The sequence below is a fragment of the Cydia pomonella genome, chromosome 26 (assembly GCF_033807575.1).
Source record: "Cydia pomonella isolate Wapato2018A chromosome 26, ilCydPomo1, whole genome shotgun sequence".
Classification (NCBI taxonomy): domain Eukaryota; kingdom Metazoa; phylum Arthropoda; class Insecta; order Lepidoptera; family Tortricidae; genus Cydia; species Cydia pomonella.
The window spans coordinates 3292313-3316566 of NC_084728.1; the positions used below are offsets into that span (position 1 = coordinate 3292313).

A 24254-nucleotide genomic window follows, 5' to 3' on the forward strand; every position below is an offset into this window, starting at 1 on the left:
ATTCAGCAGAGAATGAGGCAGACAAATGACACATAGACGGTGCGTGAACGGTACAAACGGTTTGTTTGTAATTTAAGTCTTACTGTGAGTGTGAGAAGGTGCATTTTCATATGGAACCTAGCCTGAAACAAAGCGCCTTACAATACGTCGCTGGGTACATCACGAATCAGACAGCGTGGACGGTACGGTTTGAATTTAGATCTTATTGTCAATGGGAGAAAGTTTAATTTAGTTTAAACACAAAGCTGGGAATTCACCGGAGAATGACGCAGACAAATGACAAGCAGTCGGTGCGTGGACAGTACTACCGGTTTGTTATAATTTAAGTCTTACTGTACTTAATTAAATAGTTTTTGTCGATTCAGCGTTAGGAAATTTTTCAAAATAGCGGAGCCATATATTTATTCAGTTTTAAGTTATGCCCGCGAGGAGGTCTACAGCTCAGCTCATAGACCCACTAATATAGATCTTCTTCGTTTTCTTCCTGCCTTATCCCACATTAAGCTGTTTGCAGACCGGTCTGTTTAAGCTTACACGGGCTACATGTTATGTATATAATTATAAGTATGTAACTTTACTTTTGAGTGGCATTAACGTGAGACACTTCATTCGGTGTCTGTTTGTTAATATCATGTCTTTTTATTATTTATATAAGAATTCAAGCCTTGGAGACCCTTAGATCTCTATGGGTATTTTAATGATAATTTTTAGGGTTCCGTACCCAAAGGGTCAAACGGGACCCTATTACTGAGACTCCGCTGTCCGTCCGTCCGTCTGTCACCAGGCTGTATCTCCTGAACCGTGATAGTTAGCCAGTTGAAATTTCTACAGAGTATGTATTTCTTTATCCGCTATAACAACAAATACTAAAAACAATAAAATAAATATTTAAGGGGGCTCCCATAAAAAAAAGCGATTTTTACATAATGGTACGGAACGCTTGGTAATTGTATTTTGTTATTTATTGTAAAAAATTGACATTTAAAAGTGCCCCTGTGGCCTATTTGCTGAATAACTGTTTGTTTGTTATGTGGGATCGGCACAACATGTTCTCTTCCATCCTCCTCTATCTCACGTCACCTCAGCACTCCTTTCTTTCTCATATCCTCATCACACAATCCATCCATCGTTATTTGGGTCCACCATCCTCTCTCCGTCGATCAACATTCATCCCTAACATCATTTTGCCTACATGATTATTTTGACGACCGGTTTGGCCTAGTGGGTAGTGACCCTGCCTACGAAGCTGATGGTCCCGGGTTCCAATCCTGGTAAGGGCATTTATTCGTGTGATGAGCATGGATATTTGTTCCTGAGTCATGGGTGTTTTCTATGTATTTAAGTATTTATAAATATTTATATATTATATATATCGTTGTCTAAGTACCCTCAACACAAGCCTTATTGAGCTTACTGTGGGACTTAGTCAATTTGTGTAATAATGTCCATTCATCCCTCCAGCCACTAGTATGGTTCATAAATATGTTTTGTGCAGGAATAGAACCCGACGCAGAAAACGTGCCGCTGCTGTCTCGAGCGAAGAAAGAGAAGCACAACGCGAAGAAACTGCAGAAAGAACTGCAGTTCTGCAAGTAAGTCGACAACTTGGTATAAAACTATACTGACATTGAGTCCGCAGCAACCTCGGCTCTCCATGCAAACGTAGTTACGCTCTCATTTTGAAACGACTAGCTAGATTTCTCTGAAACTTGCAATAGGATATTGTAGAATATTTAGTTTTATGTAGTTTTGTTATTCTAGTTTTTTTTATATTTTAATATTTATACTGCAATCGTATGTAATAAATAAATAATTTAAAAATATAATACCTGACGCAAAAAAGAGGGGTATTATTACTTTGACCACTATGTGTCTGTGATACCGTAGCTCTTTAATGGTTAAACCGATTAAATAAATAAATAAAATAAAATAAAAATCATTTATTTCAGACCTTGGTCCATACAGTGTTAGTACGACTTACTCTAAAAATTATATTAAATTATTATTGAAATAAATTAAACTTACGATATTTTAGGGTTTAAAACTGGAGCCAGGCACATACACCAGTAATGACTACATACACTCATGAGAGTTATGTGTATGTAGCTACCACTGAGTGTACCCTGGTCCAGTGCACAAGAAGCTGACTGTCAAGCCTGCCAGCTATAATTGCCAGGAGACTGTTGCGGCTGCCCCGCAGGCGCCGCAGCGCGCGCGCATGATGGCCTGGAACCCGTCCACGCGCGCACCCGCGAACATCCCGGACGCGCTGCACCAGCGAGGCAACCGCAACAGTGCCCTGAAGGCATTGTTGTATTGGATGCGTAGGTCGCTTAGCGACCTTTGCGTATAGCTGGTCCATAGTGCACATGTATAGAAGGTAGTGCAAAAAGCTCGAAACAATGTTATTTTTACTGGCGCGGTGCAACGCCTAAATCTATGTGCCAGCATATTTGCTCTAGTCGCCAGCGCCCTACGCTCCCTTTTTATATCCTCGTCATCCTTCATGTTATCACACACTACATGTCCTAGGTACTTAAATACAGATACCTGTTTTAAAGGGACGCCATTGAGCAATACTGGGGGAAAATCAACCTTACATTTATTACTATGCTTAAAAATCATAAATTCACTTTTAGTACAGTTATATTTAAGGCCATGACTAATAGCATATTGCTCACATACATTTAGAAATTTCCTAAGCCATCCTACCGAAGGGCTCAACAGCACCATATGATTAGAAAGCGTTTTTTATTTAATTAAAAACAGGTTTTCTAGCGGGGATCCTTAGACATGTTTTATCAAAATTCCGTTTCATTGTGTTGGTTTTTTTTATTTATTAAGAATTTTGGTTTATATTAACAGGAACTTATTGTACGAGATGGAATGCCACGAGCACGCGTGGCCGTTCCTGCTCCCCGTGAACACCAAGCTGTTCCCGCAGTACAAGAAGGTCATCAAGTGCCCCATGGACCTGTCCACCATCAAGAAGAAACTGGAAGACAACACGTTAGTACAATGCCTATTTCCTATTTTACTTGCATCCTCCATTGTTTGGAGATTTAGATCCAATTTAGATCTTGGAGGTGACTTTAAATCCAAGATAATCTCTGAGGATTCATAAAAAAAATATTCTATGGCTGAACAAAGAAGAGTAGAAAGCAAATATTAAAATATTTACATTTTCAACAAAGAGAGCGGACACCAAAGAGATTTTTTTTTTCTTTATTGGGGAAAAAAACAGACAGGCAGATGATACAGAAAAGAGGATATTGGTTTTTACATTATAAGTGCAACCTACATCCTGAGACAATTCCCACTAGGATTTATAAACTAATAATTTATAAGTGGCATTGCCTTCGGATTGAGGTATAAAATGTTAGTAAAATAGGTACTAAACTAATATTATTTCGACACACATACAGTCGTATTCATAAATATGTATACATTTCTTCGCCTTAATCCATTGCAATAAGGTGAAAAAATGTATACATATTTATGAACTCGACTGTACATAGATAAAAGATAGCGTGTTTATATGTTTTATTAGACTATAACTTGAGTATTTTTAGTGTTCCGTACGAAATTTTGTTCACGGGATCACTTCGGTCTTGCAAATCGATTCAATGAAATAAAAAAAGTATATTGAAGACTTGATTGTCACAGATGTTGGTGTTTTTGGGTTATTTCAACTCAGAATCTTAGCTGATGTTAAATAATGACTCAAAAATTTGTATGAAAATGGTAGTTTCCACTACGTCACGTACATCGCGTGAAAAAAGTATTCCCACTAAAATGTAACGTAATAGAACGGACATTTTGGGACATTTTTAATAATGGTAGGATGGAGAATGCTGTCAGATTTAAGTAGAATGAGCCCAAGAATGTCCAGATTTGTAAGAATCAGGTCTTCAATATTTAATTTAGAAAACGCTGAAATACTTTTTAATAAGTTTTTGGCAAAAATTTCGTTTTTGGTACAAGCTTTTATCGCTGACTGTACTTTTCTTCCCACAGGCAACTAATACTCATCGAGACAATTCTAAAAACCTCTAACACAAGGTTAACTTGTTTCATCACAAAGTTCCTATGGCTACCTCCTGCCTCGATAATCAGATCAGCTCGGCGGTACCATAATATTGCATTGTCACCCGACTTACATATGTATGCAGATTTTCAGCTCAATCGGAAACCGGGAAGTGGGTCTAATTTAACTTGCAAGATTTGTTTACAGACAATGGGACAGGTGAAACTAAATAAAAGCTTGTAAAATGATTCTAACTTCGATTAAGAGGATAGCCTTGGAGTTTAAGAAATTAGGACGTGTCTCGAAGTCTCTTCTCTAAGCGAAATACTTTTATGCCAGGGGTCCCCAATCTTTTTCAACCTGCGGCGCAGTTACAAGTTTAGTATTTTGCAACGGCGCCCTGCCCTAGCTAAGTTGTTAGATTAGGTTACTTAGAGGGAGGTAGGAAAAAAATAAAACATCCACAATATGAATAAAAGTTTATTTATTATAAAATAATTGAAACAGAAGGGTATCAACGCGTGAGCGACGGCGACGCGCGCGACGATGGTAGGTACCTACCGTCGTTGTAAATTTAAAATCACGGTCGAAAAAGAGTGACACGACGCTATATTATTTACCGATGCGAGCGCTCAAATAGGTACCCGCGAATATTTGTGGTTTCGGATAATGATAGAACTCACGGCGCCCCTCTTTACTACCAGGGCGCCGCGGCGCACACTTTGGGAACCCCTGTTTTATGCATATTAAATGTTATATTAATATCAGGTACAAATGCAAAGAAGAGTTCGCGTCCGACGTCCGGCTGATATTCAGCAACTGCGAGGTGTTCAACGAGGACTACAGCCCCGTCGGCCGCGCCGGACACAACATGAGGGAGTTCTTCGACTCGCGCTGGGCGCAGGCGTAGGCCTCCCTCCGTACTGTGTACTGCGTGTGGACCCTGCGTGCAGAGGGCAGCACGGGAGCTTGGCGATTATGTCAGTTCGTTTTCAATCTAGATTGTAAGATTGCAGACGTTTCATCGCACAAGGGAGCTCGTGTGAACAGTAGGGGTATGGAGTGTGGATTTAAAAGGAGTGAAATCTCTTATGGTAGAACTGTTGCAAGTGTCCAGCTGACAGCTATAAATAATAGTTCCAAATCTCTCCAGAGTAGCGCTAGAGTAGCTAAGAACCTAGGCGTTATTGACGGAGTGAAGTGCGCTGTCTATGATTTGATTTTTTTTCAAGTATTCTAGGTATTGTAGCGCCACCTATTTAAGGTTTTTTGATGACACTTTTTGGTACATGGAGATTTAATTCCTTACATCCACCTTTCATAAGTAGGGGGTTCCTATTGACGTGAAGTGATGTCAAGTCAAAGTTATCTATTTAGTATGGAGGGTAGAGGCAAGGAGAAAACTTATGGGAGAACAGTTGCAAGTGTCCAGCTGTCAGCTATAAATAACAGCTAGAGTAGCTACAGGACATGAAATGAACTAAGCCGTTATTTACGAAGTGAAGTGCGCTGTTTGAATTTTTTATCAAATATTCTAGGTATTGCGGCGCCATCTATTAGAAGATACTTAGTTTAACTTTATCCTTTTTAATATCAGCCAGTAAGACTTTAAAAGTTGTCTCTTTACTTTTGGGACAGCCATATGTTTTTGTGGCATAAACGGCCGTATTTTATTTTACGTTCACTTAGGTTTGATTTTATCACAGCTTCAAGTGACTGTAGGTCTTTCTTAAGATTGTTTGACGAACCCTTTTTTATACACGGTTTACTCCTGACCTCTACCCTCTATACAATTTAGGTCACAAGGTGACAAACCCTATACGACGGTTCCATATTACCAGACATAGGAATCCGTGGGGCAAAATTGTTTGACAAGTAGGGAGTTCCTGTATCGATAAACTCTACTATCGATGCCATTTCTATATACTAGTGATCACTCGAGGGTTTGCTTATAGTAATACGTTTTTATTAAGAGTAAAAATAATAACTCAATGTACTCTTCTTCGTTTTTAAGACAAGACAAGACAATTTTATAATTTTACTCATCCCAATTATTTTCTTCGTGAATGTCCCATTTACTATTGTTAAAGTAAACGACCAGAATTTGTTCCATATTTTCGGGTATTAAGCGTCTAAAATTAAGGGAGTAAAATTATAAAATTGTCTTGTCTTGTCTTGTCTTAAAAACGAAGAAGAGTACATTGAGTTATTATTTAATTATTTTTTACTCTTAATAAAAACATATTTTTACAAGCAAACCCTTGAGTGATCACTAGTATATAGAACTAGCATCGATAGTCGAGTTTATCGATACAGGAACTCCCTACTTGTCAAACAATTTTGCCCCACGGATTCCTATGTCTGCATATTACCTATTATGGTTGGAAGTACAGACCTGTGAATATGGATGAATTAAATTGTCATCGTTAATATGATTATGCTGGCCGATCTTGACTGGCCAAATGACTAAAAAACAATGTTAAACTATGGCCGATAAGTAAGTACAGTCGAGTTCATAAATATGTATACATTTCTTCTACATTTTTTCCTTTGCGATAAGGTGAACTCGACTGTACTACAGAGGCTAACAACATAAATAGAAATACAGTACTCTAACTGATTGAAGACATTGACAAGGCTCTGAGAGTTTCCAAAATAACCATTTATAAGGCATAAGGGTATCAGGAATTATGCATAATTGAACCCTATTACTTTGAATTAAAGTTCAAATTCAGGTGGGATATGTATTCCCTCTGTCTTATAATTGCATAAAAGTCATGAAAAAGAATAGAAAAGGCATTGAACTTTTATTCCACATTTCATTTTCTATACCCTAATGAATTTGACTTGTTTTCAATTTTGTATTTGCTGAATAATTATCCTAATTTGCTTCTAGACAATATTTACAGCATTTCTTTCATAATCATTGAATCTGTATACTTTCAAAAAGAGTGTTATATCAGTTCAATGGCCTTAAAATATTCACACAAAGAAAACGAGAAACATTCCAAACGAAATTGGATTCTAAACACACGAACACAGGTCACGAAATCGCACGGACCTTAAGAATCTCATCGAGGAGAAATTGTGATTATTATATAAAGCAACGCACACGTTTAAACGTTGTTGAGTGTATTTAATATGTAGCTGACTGTACATACTAGTGACTAATAAGGATAGAATAAAAAAAGTATTAAATAGAGTTCTATTTTTAAGCATAGAGAAGATAGAGTATTGAATGTCGTTCGATTTTTTTTGCGCTTTGCATCGAACCAGTATTTACCCGATGGGTATTTTTTTTAATAAGTACGTTGGATTGAAAGGAAAATTTTCTCGGTGGCCAGTCTCTTAGGGAGGTGTAAATGTAATGGATGTGTAAAAAATTATTAAAAATTAAAAGTTGTCTATTTGAAATTTCGCTGTAGGCGGCAGTAATTATTAGTATAGTGATAGGATAGAGGAGATGTACTTTAGTTGGCCTGTGGACCGCGAGGGAACTGCCTAAATAACTAACCTATTCGGTATATGACAATCCACTTCGTCCGTTTACGTCTCTTTCGCTCAAATAAGCAAGAGCGATAGAGACGCAGATAACGAAATTTCGATGTTTGAGGTGGTCGCTCTGGTTCTAATGAATATTCGGACTAATAAACCTAACATTTTAAAAAGGCGGCCGATTTTTTCTTATTTTTTATCATTTCGGCTCAACGTCTTTCTGACATAAATTTTGTTCATTTGGCTGTTAGCACAAACGTTCTAACTATCTTGAACCTTATGTTGTTTATGCATTTTGTATCACTATAGATAAATTAAATTATAAGTAGCCCCAAAAACATGTATAGTTCGCCACAAGTTTAATAAAAAAAAAATTAATTATTAGATGACATGTTTTTCAGTTCTTAATTTTAGGTTTCAAAGTCAAAAATTGTACTGCGAAGGCAGTCCAAAGCCTTTAGAACTGGAAGCATCTGTCATTTATAATTTGACGTCATAGTTTGACAGTTCTCCGCGGTAGCGTAGGCAAGGCCTAACTCATGACAGAATCTGTCAGTGTGTCAGAACTGTATAGGTAGCGGGACTGTAGCTATCGATTTATTTTTGAATGCGATATTGACAGTAAATTGATTAGCAGATATTTACATTTATTCTGTTTCTCACTGAAAAAACATTTGGTTTGTAATATTTAAATGGCAATAATTTAGGACTCCAGTGTTTACTAATAATTAATTTATTAAAATCTGTTAGTTAATGTACTGTCAATATTTATTATTTACACTTATCATTTTGAACTTCTAATTTCATGAAAGATTTATTTATCAAGCTTTTTAACAGTTTTCTTCTAAATAAATTGTTATTTTCAGTGAAGACGTTACTTTTTAATTATTAGTATTTTTTAAAGCACTTTCAATCAAAATCATGACAATTTTGAACAGTCGCTCTTTTTTACTGTCAACAATTTTGATTTTCATGTCATTTTGGCAACAGGCGTAGAGCCGCTAGCTAGTCCTTAATGGGAGAAAAGCATCTTTCTCTTTCTATCAACCTTAATTAGAGTGGGATACATGCTTCCTCATTAACAGCACTTTTTGTTCATTACACTTTTTGAACATTTTTTTCCAACGTCTTTGTAAAAAATTTGCAACTAATAGTCATTTTGATTTATTTTTAATTTATTTTTAGATGTTATTTATTTACGTTTCCATTTTACGCTGAGCCGGTCTAAATTTTGTACTTATAAAGGTTTTTCTTTTGACCTTGTATGTATGAAAAATGTATGGGATTGTATTAAAAACGCCATATCAATGTGGTCATCGATCATCGTGCAACAAATACATTTAAAATTAGTCTTACTAACTTTATACCGCTGATTTTTGCGTTTGATAGAAAACTACTTTTTGGCAAATAAGGCATATCTCAAAGATTTATTTTAAATAAATTGAAGATATCATTGTGCCAATAGAACAATAATTAACTTGATATGACAAATAGTACATTACGATACAAGTGCGAAAAATAGGAAATTCGAAACGAGTGGCGATAAATTAAAACACGACCGAAGGGAGTGTTTTAAATCGACACGAGTTGCGAATTACCTATTCGCACATGTATCGTACAACGTTTTACAGTACATATGGCCCTTTAAATGTTCGACACAGTAACATAATATGCTACTTCTCGCACTAGTGCTATAAAGTAGCCCCATATGTACTGTAAAATATCTTTCGTGTCATGTCTTATAAACTCACAATAATTTGTGAATGTAGATTTTTTTTTAATAGTAATTGGTAAATCATCGTTAAAAAAATCTATATGCACGGACCGTTTTTTTTTGGTTCCATATTCGAAATTTGAAATGTCTATATGTTATGCCTATACCAAGATATGTATTGCAATCTCAACTCTACTGCCAGCGTGTAAGGTCGATTTTTAGATAATGTCGGGTTTCGGACGACACTAGCGCGCCTAGTGAATTAAATACGAAACTATTTGCAATTTTTCCATTTACAATGAAATAGTAATTTTAAAGCACAAATGACTTTCAACGCGTGTACTTAAATTTTATTACAACTGTCAACTATTTTTTTACTTTTTTTTGGATTGCTTATGGCGCTAGTGTCGTTAAATTGAGCACTTTAGGACCCAATGTTTTGAAACTATATACACTTAAGAGAAAAATGGAGGACCGGCGCGATGTCACCCTTTCATACAAACTCCCCCCTCCACTCCACTCTTTTCATGTGTTGCAGGCGTACATAGCCTACGGAGACTGCTTACCACCAGGCGGGCCGTATGCTTGTTTGCCACCGACGTAGTATTAAAAAAAAGTCCATTTTCCTCTCTGGATATTAACATAATTGTTTTTTTTTGACATAATTTGTTGTATATCATCAACCTATGCTCCTTTTGTTTGATTTTTTTTCGTTTGGAGTTAAAAGCATTTGACATTTTGTATGAAATCTGTTTTTCGCTCCTAATTTTTATGATAATACAATAGGGAGTGTGCATGAACTGTAGGAGGCAGCACAGGAGCCGTCAGATTTTTGGCGCGAGGCGTAAATGTGAAGTTTTTTGTTCCGATGTAGCCCACAAGATGGCAGAACCTACTATGCACAAGAAAACACTTGACGTGTAAATGTGCCTGTTTATGGTTCCGATTCAGACCACAAGATGGCAGACCCTCCAACGCGCACGGTCCCTATAATCGAAACACGTTAAACGTAGGGGCATAGTTATGGTTAATGTACATCAAATTATTATGTAAAAATGTTTTCCAAAATGTCAATACACAGAGAGGAAAATGGGGAAATCGGCCGTCCTCTTTCCTCTTAATAGTGTCGGTCCAAGCTAACTTTGCATGCCATTTGCAATGACAAAGTGTGGTCATGTCATCATTAATGTCAAATTTATATGAAAATCTGACGTTCTTCTGCTCACTTTGTTCTGTTTAATTTGTTTATTTTAGTCAATGCAAAGTTAGGTTAAGCCAATAAGTGTTGCCAACTGTACTTTATAGTTTCACACCGGTCCTATGGTGTCAAAAGTTGTCAAATGTCATTTTGACAGTCGGAACCTGTCAGACATATTTTGGTAAACAGTCCGAGGTGTATGATAGGTACGAATGTGTTATGTTGTGTGCATCGGTTGGTTTTAACTATAAATGAATATATAAATTATATACGAATAAAATAAATAATTTTGGAAGCACTCTTGTTTGGTTTAATTGGTTAAGGTCCCTTTTTTATACAAAAAAATATGATCACTCAGCCCTACAAATGTGCCCGCGGCCGGCAAAACGTTCTACTTAAAAAAAAATATAGGACATTATTACACAAATTGACTAAGTCCCACAGTAAGCTTAATAAGCTTAATAAGGCTTGTGTTGAGGGTACTTAGACATTAGACAACGATATATATAATATATAAATATTTATAAATACTTAAATACATAGAACTTTGTCACTTGCAATGTCGCGACACATAAAACATATAGTGTCAAGTGGCGGTACTAATAATTCCGCTAGATGTCGCTGCCAAAACGCTTATTATTTTCGTAGTCGCTATCATAGAGAAATAAGAAGTAATAGAGTGCTCACTTCATACATCAGTTTTGGTACCAAAATGCTTATTATTTTCGCAGTCGACATCTAGCATCGAGTAGCGGGACTCGCAGTACTGCTACTCCACAACAATGCTCAACGATTTTCAGCTAATATTATAACCAGAGTAAGCGTAGGAGTTTAAAATAGAGTTCCGGTTATAATATTAGCGGAAAATCGTTGAGCATTAGACTTTTTGTTTGCCGCGATATCTATTGTCGAGTAGCAGTACTGAGAATTTCGCTACTCGATGCTAGATGTCGACTGCTAAAATAATAAGCATTTTGGTACCAAAACTGATGTATGGAGTGAGCACTCTATTACTTGCTCAACAAGTTTCAGCTAACATTATAACCGGAACTCTGTATTCAACTCCTTCAGTTTGTAATATTAGTTGTAAATTGTTGAGCAATACACTTTTCGTCAGTCGCGACACTCATGACATCTAGTGTCAAGTAGCTGTACTGATATATCCGCTACTTGACGCTAGATATCCCTACAAAAATAATAAGTTTTTTTTTATTGGTATTCAGGACAACAACAGCCGTAGATATACATTTTACATAGTATTAGGCCAATTGTATATCAGTTTTTGGTAAGAAACTGATATACAATGGAGTGAGCATTATATGCAGAGTAAAGTAAGATTCTATAATTATGAACTTATTTCTCTGACACGAGGTGTACGGACGTATAGCAAGACTACCGCCATCTATCAGACGGCGACGTTATTTGCAACACCAAACGCTATGGCAGCATGTAGTTTTCACTATTGCTACGAGATGGCGCTGTTATCAAATATACTGATGTACAGTCTGCTGCAGAATTACGGAGATAATATAGTATTTGTTACAGTGCTCAAAAGAATCTAAATAATATTATCACTGTACACGGTGCTTTTTTTAACTCTGTTAACTTCCGGGTTTAGCTACAATAAGCCCTAACTTCACAAACTCTACACCTTATTTAAAATATGTATGTGGCTTGGCCGTTTTGTTACTAAAAGAACTATTGTATAACAGAAAAGTAATGAACAGTGAATATATTTATTACCATACGCCCATGTGACGGTAGCGAAACGGCCAAGCCACATATTTTGACTAAGGTGTAGAGTTTGTGAAGTTAGGGCTTGTAGAGTTAGGGCTATAACCGCGAAAATAAAAGTCCGCAAATAGCGGGCATCTTTCTCTGTCACTCTAATTACGCCTTCATTGGAGTAAAAGAGAAAGATCCCCGCAATTTCCTAATTTCGGTTTTCGCGGTAGGCCCTTAGAAGCTTGAGTCTACATGAGATTTGATAACTTTTTGACGATGAAAGCCATACGCGTATTGTCGCGTCTTAGCAACATTTTAGATGAACTATCTAAACCTCTTGTCAAAAAAGTGCAGGTCGTTTTTAGGGTTCCGTAGCCAAATGGCAAAAAACGGAACCCTTATAGATTCGTCATGTCCGTCTGTCTGTCCGATTCTGTCACAGCCACTTTTTTCCGAAACTATAAGAGCTGTACTGTTCAAACTTGGTAAGTAGATGTATTCTATGAACCGCATTAGGATGTTTACACAAAAATAGAAAAAAAAAACAATACATTTTGGGGGTTCCCCATACTTAGAACTGAAACTCAAAAAATCTTTTTTCATCAAACCCATACGTGTGGGGTATCTATGGATAGGTCTTCAAAAATGATATTGAGTTTTCTAATATCATTTTTTTCTAAAATGAATAGTTTGCGCGAGAGACACTTCCAAAGTGGTAAAATGTGTGTCCCCCCCGTAACTTCTAAAATAACAGAATGAAAAATCTAAAAAAATATATGATATACATTGCCATGTAAACTTCCACCGAAAATTGGTTTGAACGAGATCTAGTAAGTAGTTTTTTTTTAATACGTCATGAAATTAAAAAAAAAAAATTTTTTTCATCATACCCATACGTGTGGGGTATCTATGGATAGGTCTTCAAAAATGATATTAAGGTTTCTAATATCATTTTTTTCTAAACTGAATAGTTTGCGCGAGAGAACCTTCCAAAGTGAAAAAAGTGTCCCCCCCCCCTGTAACTTCTAAAATAACAGAATGAAAAATCAAAAAAAAATATATGATATACATTACCATGCAAACTTCCACCGAAAATTGGTTTGGACGAGATCTAGTGAGTAGTTTTTTTTTAATACGTCATAAAATTTTAAAAAATTTTTTTTCATCAACATATACGTGTAAGGTATCTATGGATAGGTCTTCAAAAATGATATTTAGGTTCCTAATATCATTTTTTTCTAAACTGAATAGTTTGCGCGAGAGACACTTCCAAAGTGGTAAAATGTGTGTCCAAAGTGGTAAAATATTGAACAAGATCTAGTAAGAAGATTTTTTTTTAATACCTACGTCTTAAATTGTACGGAACCCTTCATGCGCGAGTCCGACTCGCACTTGGCCGCTTTTTTCAAGACATATGCGTCGCTTAATGACATAAGCCGTCGGTCTCTTGCCACCATCAATGTGCCTGCTCTTCTTGAGCCGACTGGCATTATCAGGGATGATGGCATGAGGCCTAATGGGGTGTCCTTAGTTCCTTGGAGCTTGGGACGGATGTTAGTGTGGGATGCTACCTGCGTAGACACACTGGCACCGTTCCACCTCCAACGGAGTAATGTAAAAGCGGGCGCAGCGGTGGAAAGCGCCGAAATTATGAAACGTAATAAATATAAGAGCCTAGGTTACGAGTACAATTTTGTACTATATGGTGTTGGAACTCTACGTCCATGGGTCAACGCGCACAAGTTTTATGCAGAAATCGCGAAGCTTCTGGTTGACGTAATTGGTGACCGAAGAGCTGGCGGCTTCCTCGCGCAACGTATCAGCATTGCGATACAACGAGGAAATCGTCGTTGCGCTTTCCAAAACATATGTGTATTTTTCCGATTTTTTTAATTTGTGATTCGTTAATCATTTTGAAAGCCGCAAAAACAAATATGTCGAAAATCGTAATAGAAACGAAGGTTATATGTGAATAAGTTCATAAAAAAGGCATATAAGTATGTGTCTACAAGACACTTATCAAGATATTTAATGCCGCAAGCATTCTTGGTACAGTGCCTCAAGGGCCTATTTTAAATTTAAGCTAGTTATAGTAATCCTCTGTATAAATCCATTATGAATATTGTTAATGTACATAAAATCTCATACTTAAATATTATTTAAGAATTAACACAAATTACGAGAACCAATAAATAGCTACTTTCACTTAATTACAGATTCCAATAGACAAAAATTGTTATCCACTCAGGAAGATAACCAATCTGCTTATTGATACAAGACGCCATATTTATAATAGCAGCATAAGCAGTTTCTCGTTCCTTTTTTGACTAAACGGTAATTTGATTGCCCATCAAAAAACCCAACAGAACTTTCTCAAAAACCTTGTTTACAAGCTACAAGCTTTCTTTTACTAAAGCTTAAAGAATCAGTGCAGCGAAGCGAAAAGTAACTGTGGAAAGTCATCAAGGGAAGAGCCTGTACGGCCAAAGAGTTCAGTTAGGCCTTAGTCGCGTCGCGGTCAAGGCACTGCGGTAACGTCCGCGTCTCGCTTAAAAAAAAACTTTAAAAAAACGCGCGCGCTCCCGGCTGTCAAAAAAAGGTTCTTTACACTACAAGCATTTAAGTTCTAGTACTTTGAGTTTAATTGTAAATATTGTGATCATGAGATGGTGATTGTGACTTAAACAGGTGAATATAAAATTGATTTCAATGCACCGTTGCTGACCCTAAGTTTGCTAACGGTCTTTAATTTACCGCGCACATAAATTAAGGAATTCCGCCGTTTAATCTACTTTAAATTGAGTTTAAGTTATAAGATATAATTAATCCTTGTTTGAAGTGTAGTGATTAACTAGATTACTTATAAAGTAAACCATTTCTGCTACTGTATAAAATGAAATTATAATTAGAAAGACTTGCAGTTTTTTCCCCTGCTCAGTCACTGTAGGACTAACGGCCCTGCAATCATAGGTTATTGCTCTTCCTACGACTCGAGAACGCTTAAAGCAACACATAAAGCAGAAACAAGCATTTCCAGTGACATTTGCAAATCTTAAAAGTTTCACAAACTTTTTGTACGTCGGCCGAACGCGTTCTATTTTTAAACGAATGATCGTGTGATAAAAAACCCTTAAGTTGTTTCTTGGGGAGCTTCGGAATAAGTTTTAATTTGTTTTTATTTTGTCTGTATCAATTGCGTTATCATAAAATACCTTCCAAGCCTTTTAATTAAAAAATAAATAATACAAACGTGTACCAACCTAATAAGTTCCAGAGATGCCAAAAAGTTAAAATTAAAGATTGTATATGGAAAAAAGTGCTAAAATGGGTTTAAATCGTTGAAATATCTTAAATATCTATCACGGCGGCGCCTTGTTCGAATGTAGGTCAGAGAAATGACCAGTCCCGTACGGAATGTAACGTGCACGATTTTGTGCCATAAGAAAGTCCACGCTTTTTTTTTAATATTTTATTCAAATCATATTTTAAGATTGACATTTATAGAACGGTGCTAACGGTCAATCGAGGTCGCTTCGAATTTTGAATCCTTTTGAAAGAGCTGTTAATTGAAAATAAATCTTAATACTTTGCAATAAGGTTGCTTAGTGTTTTGTGTGTTGCTTGGATGATACAACAGGAAAGGAGAAAAAACAAAGAGCGACATAGATAATTGGCACCAATATTTAAGTTATGCGAAAGTGAGATTGTGTCTTTTGTGTGACAGTTGGTTGCGGTTGCAGTAATGACTCATTTATTACAAAAGGCTTTCAACGACATTCATTTAAGTTATTTATTTTATTTTGAATAATTTCGTCAGTTCATTTACAAGTACATTCAGTCGGAATGGTAGGAGAATAAAATCGATAGAGTCGAGTGGAAAAAAAGGGGAAGCCTAAGGCCCAGCAGTGTCACAAGTCATCATTAGAGTCACATTTCTATGAAAGTACGACGTTTATAATGCCACTCCCACACTTGTTTTTGTTTACGTCGGCGAGAACTTAGCTTTAGAAGGATTCTAGTTACCTATACATTGCTATATTTTTTATGGCGAACTGCCGGAATTTTGCGAATTACCTATCTGTGCAGCTGTACGGAACCCGCAGTTTAGTTATCTGAAATATGCAAGAAATTGCAACACAATACACATATAATTTGCATCATATAGGGGTAGGCAATGTTCATATGTACTCATTGGCATATTTGTCATAATATTTCCTAATAACTAACAAATAGGTCAAACACATTTTAGGAAAAGTCACAATAAATGTTAATTACGTCCAAAAGAGAGGTATTTGCACTGTGAATGTCATCTCGCTTTGTGTGGTAGGGCACAGCACGGCGGATGTCATTCCAGATCTAGAGCAGAGCCCAACTGGGGAAGTACCTCCACCTTACAGAAAACCGCAGCCAAATAACACTTGACCCTACTCATAGTGTTGTGTTCCTGCTGGTGAGTAAGGTTGCCAGAGCTCAACACGGGTGCGGAGTGTCAGGGTTGGCAACGCGCGTGTAACTCCTCTGGAGTTGCAGGCGTATATAGGCTACGGAGACTGCTTACCATCAGGCAGGCTGTTGCTTGTTTGCCACCGACGTGGTATAAAAAAACGACGCTGGTACGTACCAGCGATTACACAATGGGTATATCTCATTTTTCTTGATATATCGGCACTACCCGTTCAATGTTGTAAGTTCATAGTTTCCTGCTACCCAAAGGTTGGCTGGAAGAGATCGCGTCTTAGCGATAAGATCGCCTGTTGTTACCTAACTTTTATCTTGTCTTTTTTTAACTGTATGGTGCTCAATACAGAATATTTACTTACATACTATAAAATCTGTGTGAGCAAAATACTAATTTACTAACCCCCTGGGTCGGCATCTGCAGACTTTCGACAAGAATTTGTCGACCGGCCTAGCCTAGTGGGTAGTGACCCTGCCTATGAAGCCGATGGTCCCGGGTTCAAATCCTTATAAGGACATTAATTTATGTGACTTTTTTTTGTATTGCAAATTTTGAAATAAGGAAAACCTATAAACCTAGTTTTTCATTGTGTCCATAACATACTAAAAAATTACGGAGAATGGAAAATATTTAGAAGTGGAAAAACGTACTTAAATTACATAAACACGTTATTTTAGCAACAATTCTCCCATAAGACATTGTTCTCCTTATCTACCCTCCATAAAGATGATGATGATGATCATCGACAGATGATGCGTCAAATAACTACACGGTGTAATTTTTTGAGTCCAACTCTGCAGCATGTTAGACAGCACAATGTGCAAGTGTTATTTTAATCGTCATAATTTCATAGGTAGAAGTTTGATGTTTATGATAACACTTCCACACTGTGCTATCAAACATGGTGCAGTGTTACGCATTTGCAACAAAATTATTTTCGTTGTCTTGTTTATTGTCCCCAAAAAATGAGACGGAGTGTACCTTTTTGTATAAGATGAAATCTAGTTTTTAATTTTTCTCATGGTAAATGTAATCTACAGCTAAAAAGACATGCAATAGCACTCGTTTTTTTAAATTTATTTGATAAAATACAGAAATACAAGCGTGTCAGTGTTCCAAAACAAGATAACGAAAAAACACCAACTACCTCTCACCTCACCTCGCACCTCACCTCACCCACCTCACCTCTGGAGTTGCAGGCGTCCATAGGCAACGGTGACTGCTTACCATCAGGCGGGCCGTATGCTTGCATGCCACCGTCGTGGTTTTAAAAAAAGGACGCGATTTTGCTCATTCCTATTATCAACTGTTATTACAGTATTCGGTTGTACTTACCTCTGAAATCACTAAAAGTACACCTCGTATTTTGCAGACACTTTTTTGTATATTTTCCTTCTGACTCAACATAAATTTCTAAACTAAGAATTTCTGAGCTTCACAATATTTCATCGAATGTGGGTCGCTCTATAATCAGCGTGAATCACCTGTCCGGTTTCGAACCTGTTTCCTTCTCGGTTGCATCTGCCCACTGAGTCATACAAGCAAATTAAATGCTAATTCCTTTCTACGAAACTTTACTTTATAACTTTCAGACTAGCGACACTGATACAATTCAAATTAAAATTAAATTCTTTTAATTTTCTTCTTGCACAGTTTTTATTAGGTATCTATGGTTGACTGGAAGAGAATGCCTTTACTTATAAGTTGTATAGGTATGTTATATAGATTCCTTATTGTCCGAAATAAATGAACTTTGTATTATTTTATTTCTATTTATTTATTTATTATTAAGCTGGCCATTTTTTTCGTATATTGTGCAAGTTTCAATAAATTATTTTAAAAATAACTAAATTAGGATTTTCTTTGTCTTATATTGATAAAATTGATCAATATCCAAAAATTGATTTCGTTATTACAAACTGACCAGTACCCCTAGTGTAATTTTAGTCGATAGCGAAACGTGACGTACGCGTTTGCGTTAAGTCTCATTTTGTATGGGTTTTTGCACAGCGCGCCAAGCGGGACGTTTTGGAAAGTCAAAAATCTCATACAAAATGACACTTAACGCAAACGCGTTCGTCACGTTTCGCTGTCGAAAATATTTACACTAGGGGTACTGATCGCGACCTGGGGGCCTACCGCAAAAACCGAAATTCGCAAATTGCGGGGATCTTTCTATTTACTATTACTAAGACGTAATTAGTGACAGAGAAAAATGCCCGCAATTGACGAACTTCGATTTTCGCTGTTATAGTCTAAGTAGTAGTAGTAACATTGTAGGCTTTATTTTGTAGGTAGTTTTAGTTTAATGTGTTTAGTTCTTAGTTTAATTTATTTTAACCTGTAATTCCTACTCTTTCGGCCCGATTCGAAGAATTAAATACGATAAGTTCTGGTTTAGATAAGTTCTCATTTAGATATCGTTTGTATGTCGTATAATTGACAGAATCAGCTCGATTCGGGCAACCAATGTCACGTTGACGTTAGAAATATCGTAGATAGATCTTATTGGGATCACAGCGGAATCGAAATAAACGTCAATTTTGACATGTCATTTAGTTATCGATCTTTTTAAAGATCTTAAACGTGTCTTAATCATTCTTCAAACTGGGCCGATTGTCTCTTATTTCGTAAATAAAACTAGTGGAATTAGTAGTAACAATAGTTATTTTTATTTATTTTATAAGGGGGCAAAAATTGTCGCTTGCTCGGGTATCAATATTAGCACCAGCGGTTAAACAACAACTTTGCCCTCTTGTAAAACAAATAACTATTGTTAATGTTATGTAAACATTTCTTTCATTGTATATGACATGATCATCGGATTGTTTTCAATTCAATTCAATTTATTTATTTCGAATACTGGTAAACAACAATATGGCTAGCCTGATGGAATGCGGTGACCGTAGATTGAAAGCGGGGGTGCCACACGTGTATTACCGTATTCACTAGGTACATAGTTTTTCCTGGCGTTTTGCTTCGTGTTACCTCACTTCAAGTTGTATGGGTTACCATGGAAACACACTAATAATATTAGACTAATACTATTCGAGGCCCCTGGGGCCCATTTCTCAAACAGTATAAGTCTATTATTATTAGTGTGTTGCTATGGTAACCCATACGATTTGGCAGTTCGTGGACAGAAATCTAATACCGTTCGAGAAACGGGCCCCTGATTGTTCAGTACCCCTAGTGTAAATATTTTCGACAGCGAAACGTTACGTACGCGTTTGCGTTAAGTGTCATTTTGTATGAGATTTTTGACTTTCCAAAACGTCCCGCTTGGCGCGCTGTTCAAAAACCCATACAAAATGAGACTTAACGCAAACGCGTACGTCACGTTTCGCTATCGACTAAATTTACACTAGGGGCACTGATCATTTGAGCAACGTATGGAAGAAGTTTAATAATTATGATTACTGACACAGTTTAAGATATTTCTTGGGGCAATGATCCCGATAGACTCATACTCATAATTTAATATTTTTTTTTTACTAACTCAGCAAATTTTTAAACCTTGATCAGTAGGTGTTTTTATGACATAATATCTAAAATGCTACGCATGCAGTTTTATTTAATTTATTTTAGATTTTTTGCTGATAATATCGACACAGTTCTTCTAAGTTGACCAAGAAATTGTTTGCGTATTGTTTTTATCATTAATCGTTATTGTTATGTCAAATGCTAGCTTGTCTCTTGACTGTCACGTGGTGTTAGAAAGTGACAAATGATACGATTGCAGAAATGTATGGCATATTTTCATCAAAAATGGGCTGAATGACAAGGTTTAAATTTTTTATGTTCTGAGGTGTATTGTTTTATCATTAATCGCTTTTATAATTTCAAATGCTAGCACGTCTCTTGACTGTCATTCGGTGTCAGAAAGTGACAAATGATACGATTGCAGACATTTATGGCATATTTTCATCAAAAATGGGCTAAATGACAAGGTTTAAATTTTCTATGTTCTGAGGTGGTTCTGAGTCAGACTCTACGTGTTTTTAATGGCCTAACATGTCTCCTACTGCTGGGAAAGGACCTCCCATGTATTTTTGTTAATATTTTGGGATGCATTCGACAGACGTTTTAAGCCTAATCTCACTTGAGTTTGACACTTATGAAACACCTAAAAAAAGTCAAATGCTCTTTTAATTTTTTCTGCTATACATATTATTTTTTACTATATTTTAAATTTTTAGTAAACGAACTGTTGCAGCGTTCCCATAATTTAGAGTTCGTTTAAGAGGCCGTTATCGATTTTAGTCGCAAAAATGACAAATTGATGGATTTAGTCGATGAAGCTGATGGTCCCGGGTTCAAATCCTGGTAAGGGCGTGTGTTTTTTTCTGATGGATGTTTAGGTAAACGCGCGTAAAGCACTGATTTTGTCGATCTTATTTGTAAATTTCGTAAAATTTGCCTTGCTAAAAAATGGTAATTTTGTATTACACATATCCTTTACTTCAACTTTAATAAACTACATTTTTGTTATTATAAATTTGAAGTAGTGTAAATGAAAGTTCGACGAAATCAATTTTCTCCAGAAATTACTTCAAAATAAGTGAAAATATCTTTGAATATCGGCTTAATTTCAACGTAATTTTTGATACTTGTATAATCTACAACATTTGCTGAATCTGTTCTAATACATCATTTTGTATAATTTACTACCATAATTTTTATGATGAATTAAAAAAAAACTGTCCCTTCTCGTCACATATTACCGGGGACGCACGCTTGCGACCTCATTATTAAAAGGCAAGATGAGGAAACGTGCTAATAGAAACCAATACTTGTTATTTAGATATTACGTAACAAAAGGTGCACAATTTCAACGACTAATTCTATTAATTTTACAACTTTACTCTAAAATCGTTACCGGGCTCTGTCAGCGGCCAGATAACTGAGGGTTCGGATAATCGAGGATCTATATACGATTGCCATCTTGGCTGCTGGAGTTAGAAGCAACTAGGCAACGACCCGCGCATGCGCTAACGGCACTCGCTTCCTGACCAACCAGTTCTGCATCGCATGATTAGATAAAACGATATACCTATAGCGATAAAGTGGTAGTCGGGAACCGTCTGGTTTTATAGGGTAGGACTAGTTGAAGCTGTTTGTACAGTCAGCTGTAGAGAGATATGACCCCGCCTGCATAGACTGATTGTATGTAGGGGGTATGTATTACCTCTATCTGCAGCTAACTGTACATAGCGGCCTAGGCTAGAACAAAACTTAAAAAAAAAAAAAAAAACCGACTTCAAATATTATCAAAAGCGCCATACATGTACCTATAACATTTGAAGAATTCCCTCGATTTCTCCAAGATCCCATCATCAGACCCCGACTTGGTGCCAAACGGGACCAACTCGGGATTATACCCGTTCGATTAAAAAAAAAATTGAAAATCGGTTCACAATTCTCGGAGATATCGAGTAACATACATACAAAAAAAATCAGTCGAATTGAGAACCTCCTTTTTTGAAGTCGGTTAATAAGAGAATTTAGTATAGAGGTGTATTGTCAAAGTAACTTTTACTGCCATCTTTCATCATTATCTTAGAATGACATATAGCTATTTGACCCATGTTCTTTCACTGTGTGTTAAATATCAAACAGTGTCGCCATCTATTGCATGTATAGGCATAGCCTAAAAATATATCGCCATCTATTCCAGTATATTTTTTTCTTGATCTTTCGAGGCACGTTTTTTCTTTTACGGGGTTATATATATCTTTGCTAGAAGGATATATCTAATAAAGTTCGTCAAGTTGCGAGTAGCGAGACGATAGATAGATAGAACAGCTGTCTTCTGTGATCTGTTAATTACCATCCAGTGTATTATGTGTAATTTGTATATTTTCAGATTACTGTTACGCTGCGAAATTTAATGAATTAAAATAATAAATAATATGTTGACGAAATATATCTGCACCAGTATTCCAAACACAAATAAAAATAAACCGCACAAATTTTAAGGAATAGTTATGAAATATATATTCTTTATTTTTAAACGCTGGTGGCCTAGTGGTAAGAGCGTGCGACTTGCAATCCGGAGGTAGCGGGTTCAATCTAGCCCCGGCTCGTACCAATGATTTTTTCGAGACGTACGAGTATGTACGAAATATCATTTTGATATTCACTAGTCGCTTTTCGGTGAATGAAAACATCGTGAGATCCCTAATCCCGATAAGGCCTAGCCCTCCGGGTTGGAAGGTCAGCTGGCAGTCACTTTCGTAAAAACTAGTGCCTACTCCAAACCTTGGGATTAGTTGTCAAGCGGACCCCAGGCTCCAATGAGCCGTGGCAAAATGTTGGGACAACGCGAGGAAGAAGAAGAAGAAGATTATTATTATTACACTGTAATGTATTGACTTGTACAGTCAACGTCAAATACTTTGTAGCAACCAAAGTAGCCAAATAGTTCGGTACACCATATATTTAGTATGGTGTACCGAACTATTTGGACACTTTGACTGCTACGAAGTATTTGACGCTGACTGTACCTAAAAGAGCCTTGAGGCTTACTTGCAGAATACATTTTAGAATTTAGAATTTTTGAACTAATTTTGAAATCTCATTCATTTGTGTGACATATCGTATGAGAAGGTAAACAATGGCCTTGGTACCATTTTGCGTTGAAACTCTAGGTCCATGGGGTCCCAGCGCATACAAGTTTTTGCAGAAATCGCGAAGCGTCTGGTTGACGTAACTGGTGACCGAAGAGCTGGCGGCTTCCTCGCAGAACGAATCAGCGTTGTGCGATACAACGAGGAAATGCCGGCAGCTTCCTTGGTACAATGCTTCAAGGGCCTATTTTAGATTTAATCTAGTTATAATAAATATCTGTATATAGCCATTGTGTTATTGTGAGGCAAATAAAATAAAGTTTTTCGGAACTGAAGTTATCTACAAAATACCACTCAGTATTTTACAGTCGCTTTTCGCTGAAAGAAAAATATCATGCTATCGGTTTAATTCTATTAATTTGGAAGATCAGGGCAGTAGCATCTTCAAAAACTAGCGCTTCCAAATCCTGCACACAACAACTCTGAAATTGTATTCACACTAAATGCGGATTCGCTCTCCACTCCGGTGTGCGAGCGGGACAGCGCTAAACGTGGATAGCGCTGTCACACTCACACGCCAGAGCGACGTGTTATTAAATAAATAAATAAATATTATAAGACATTATTACACAAATTGGCTAAGTTCCACAGTAAGCTCAATAAGGCTTGTGATGAGGGTACTTAGATAACGATATATATAATATATAAATATTTATAAATACTTAAATACATAGAAAACACCCATGACTCAGGAACAAATATCCATGCTCATCACACGAATAAATGCACTTACCAGGATTTGAACCCGGGACCATCAGCTTCGTAGGCAGGGTCACTACCCACTAGGCCAAACCGGTCGTCAAGAATAATAGATTATTAGTTATTAAAATATTTATATTTTCCTACGCGTCAAAAGGTAAGTTATCTAAATTCGTAGTGTTGTAAAAAAACTCCCTGTATGTTAAATTACGTCAATTTTGCGTCAACGGCATGAAATGTACGGGCCCAGAGGGCCTACCGCGAACCACGTTCGACGTATTGCCTCCCTGTCATGCTTACGTATGAAT

General features: G+C 36.6%; 2 protein-coding genes across 3 annotated transcripts in view; both read left to right on the forward strand.

Annotated features, from left to right (window-relative positions):
• The window catches only part of LOC133531852 (uncharacterized), a 148093-nt gene extending 137359 nt beyond the window's left edge, over positions 1-10734 (forward strand). Inside the window, exons 59-61 of the mRNA XM_061870247.1 lie at positions 1496-1592; positions 2866-3009; positions 4796-10734. Of these exons, the coding sequence (XP_061726231.1) occupies positions 1496-1592; positions 2866-3009; positions 4796-4937 (383 nt within the window). The 3' untranslated portion in view covers positions 4938-10734. The remainder of the gene's footprint in view (positions 1-1495; positions 1593-2865; positions 3010-4795) is intronic.
• A 3848-nt stretch (positions 10735-14582) lies between these two features.
• LOC133532156 (serine proteinase stubble) overlaps positions 14583-24254 on the forward strand; it is a 56381-nt gene continuing 46709 nt past the window's right edge. Inside the window, exon 1 of one of the 2 annotated variants that reach the window (XR_009801654.1) lies at positions 14583-14847. The gene's annotated coding sequence lies outside the window, so the exon portion shown is untranslated. The remainder of the gene's footprint in view (positions 14848-24254) is intronic. The other variant, XM_061870698.1, reaches the window with a different exon arrangement.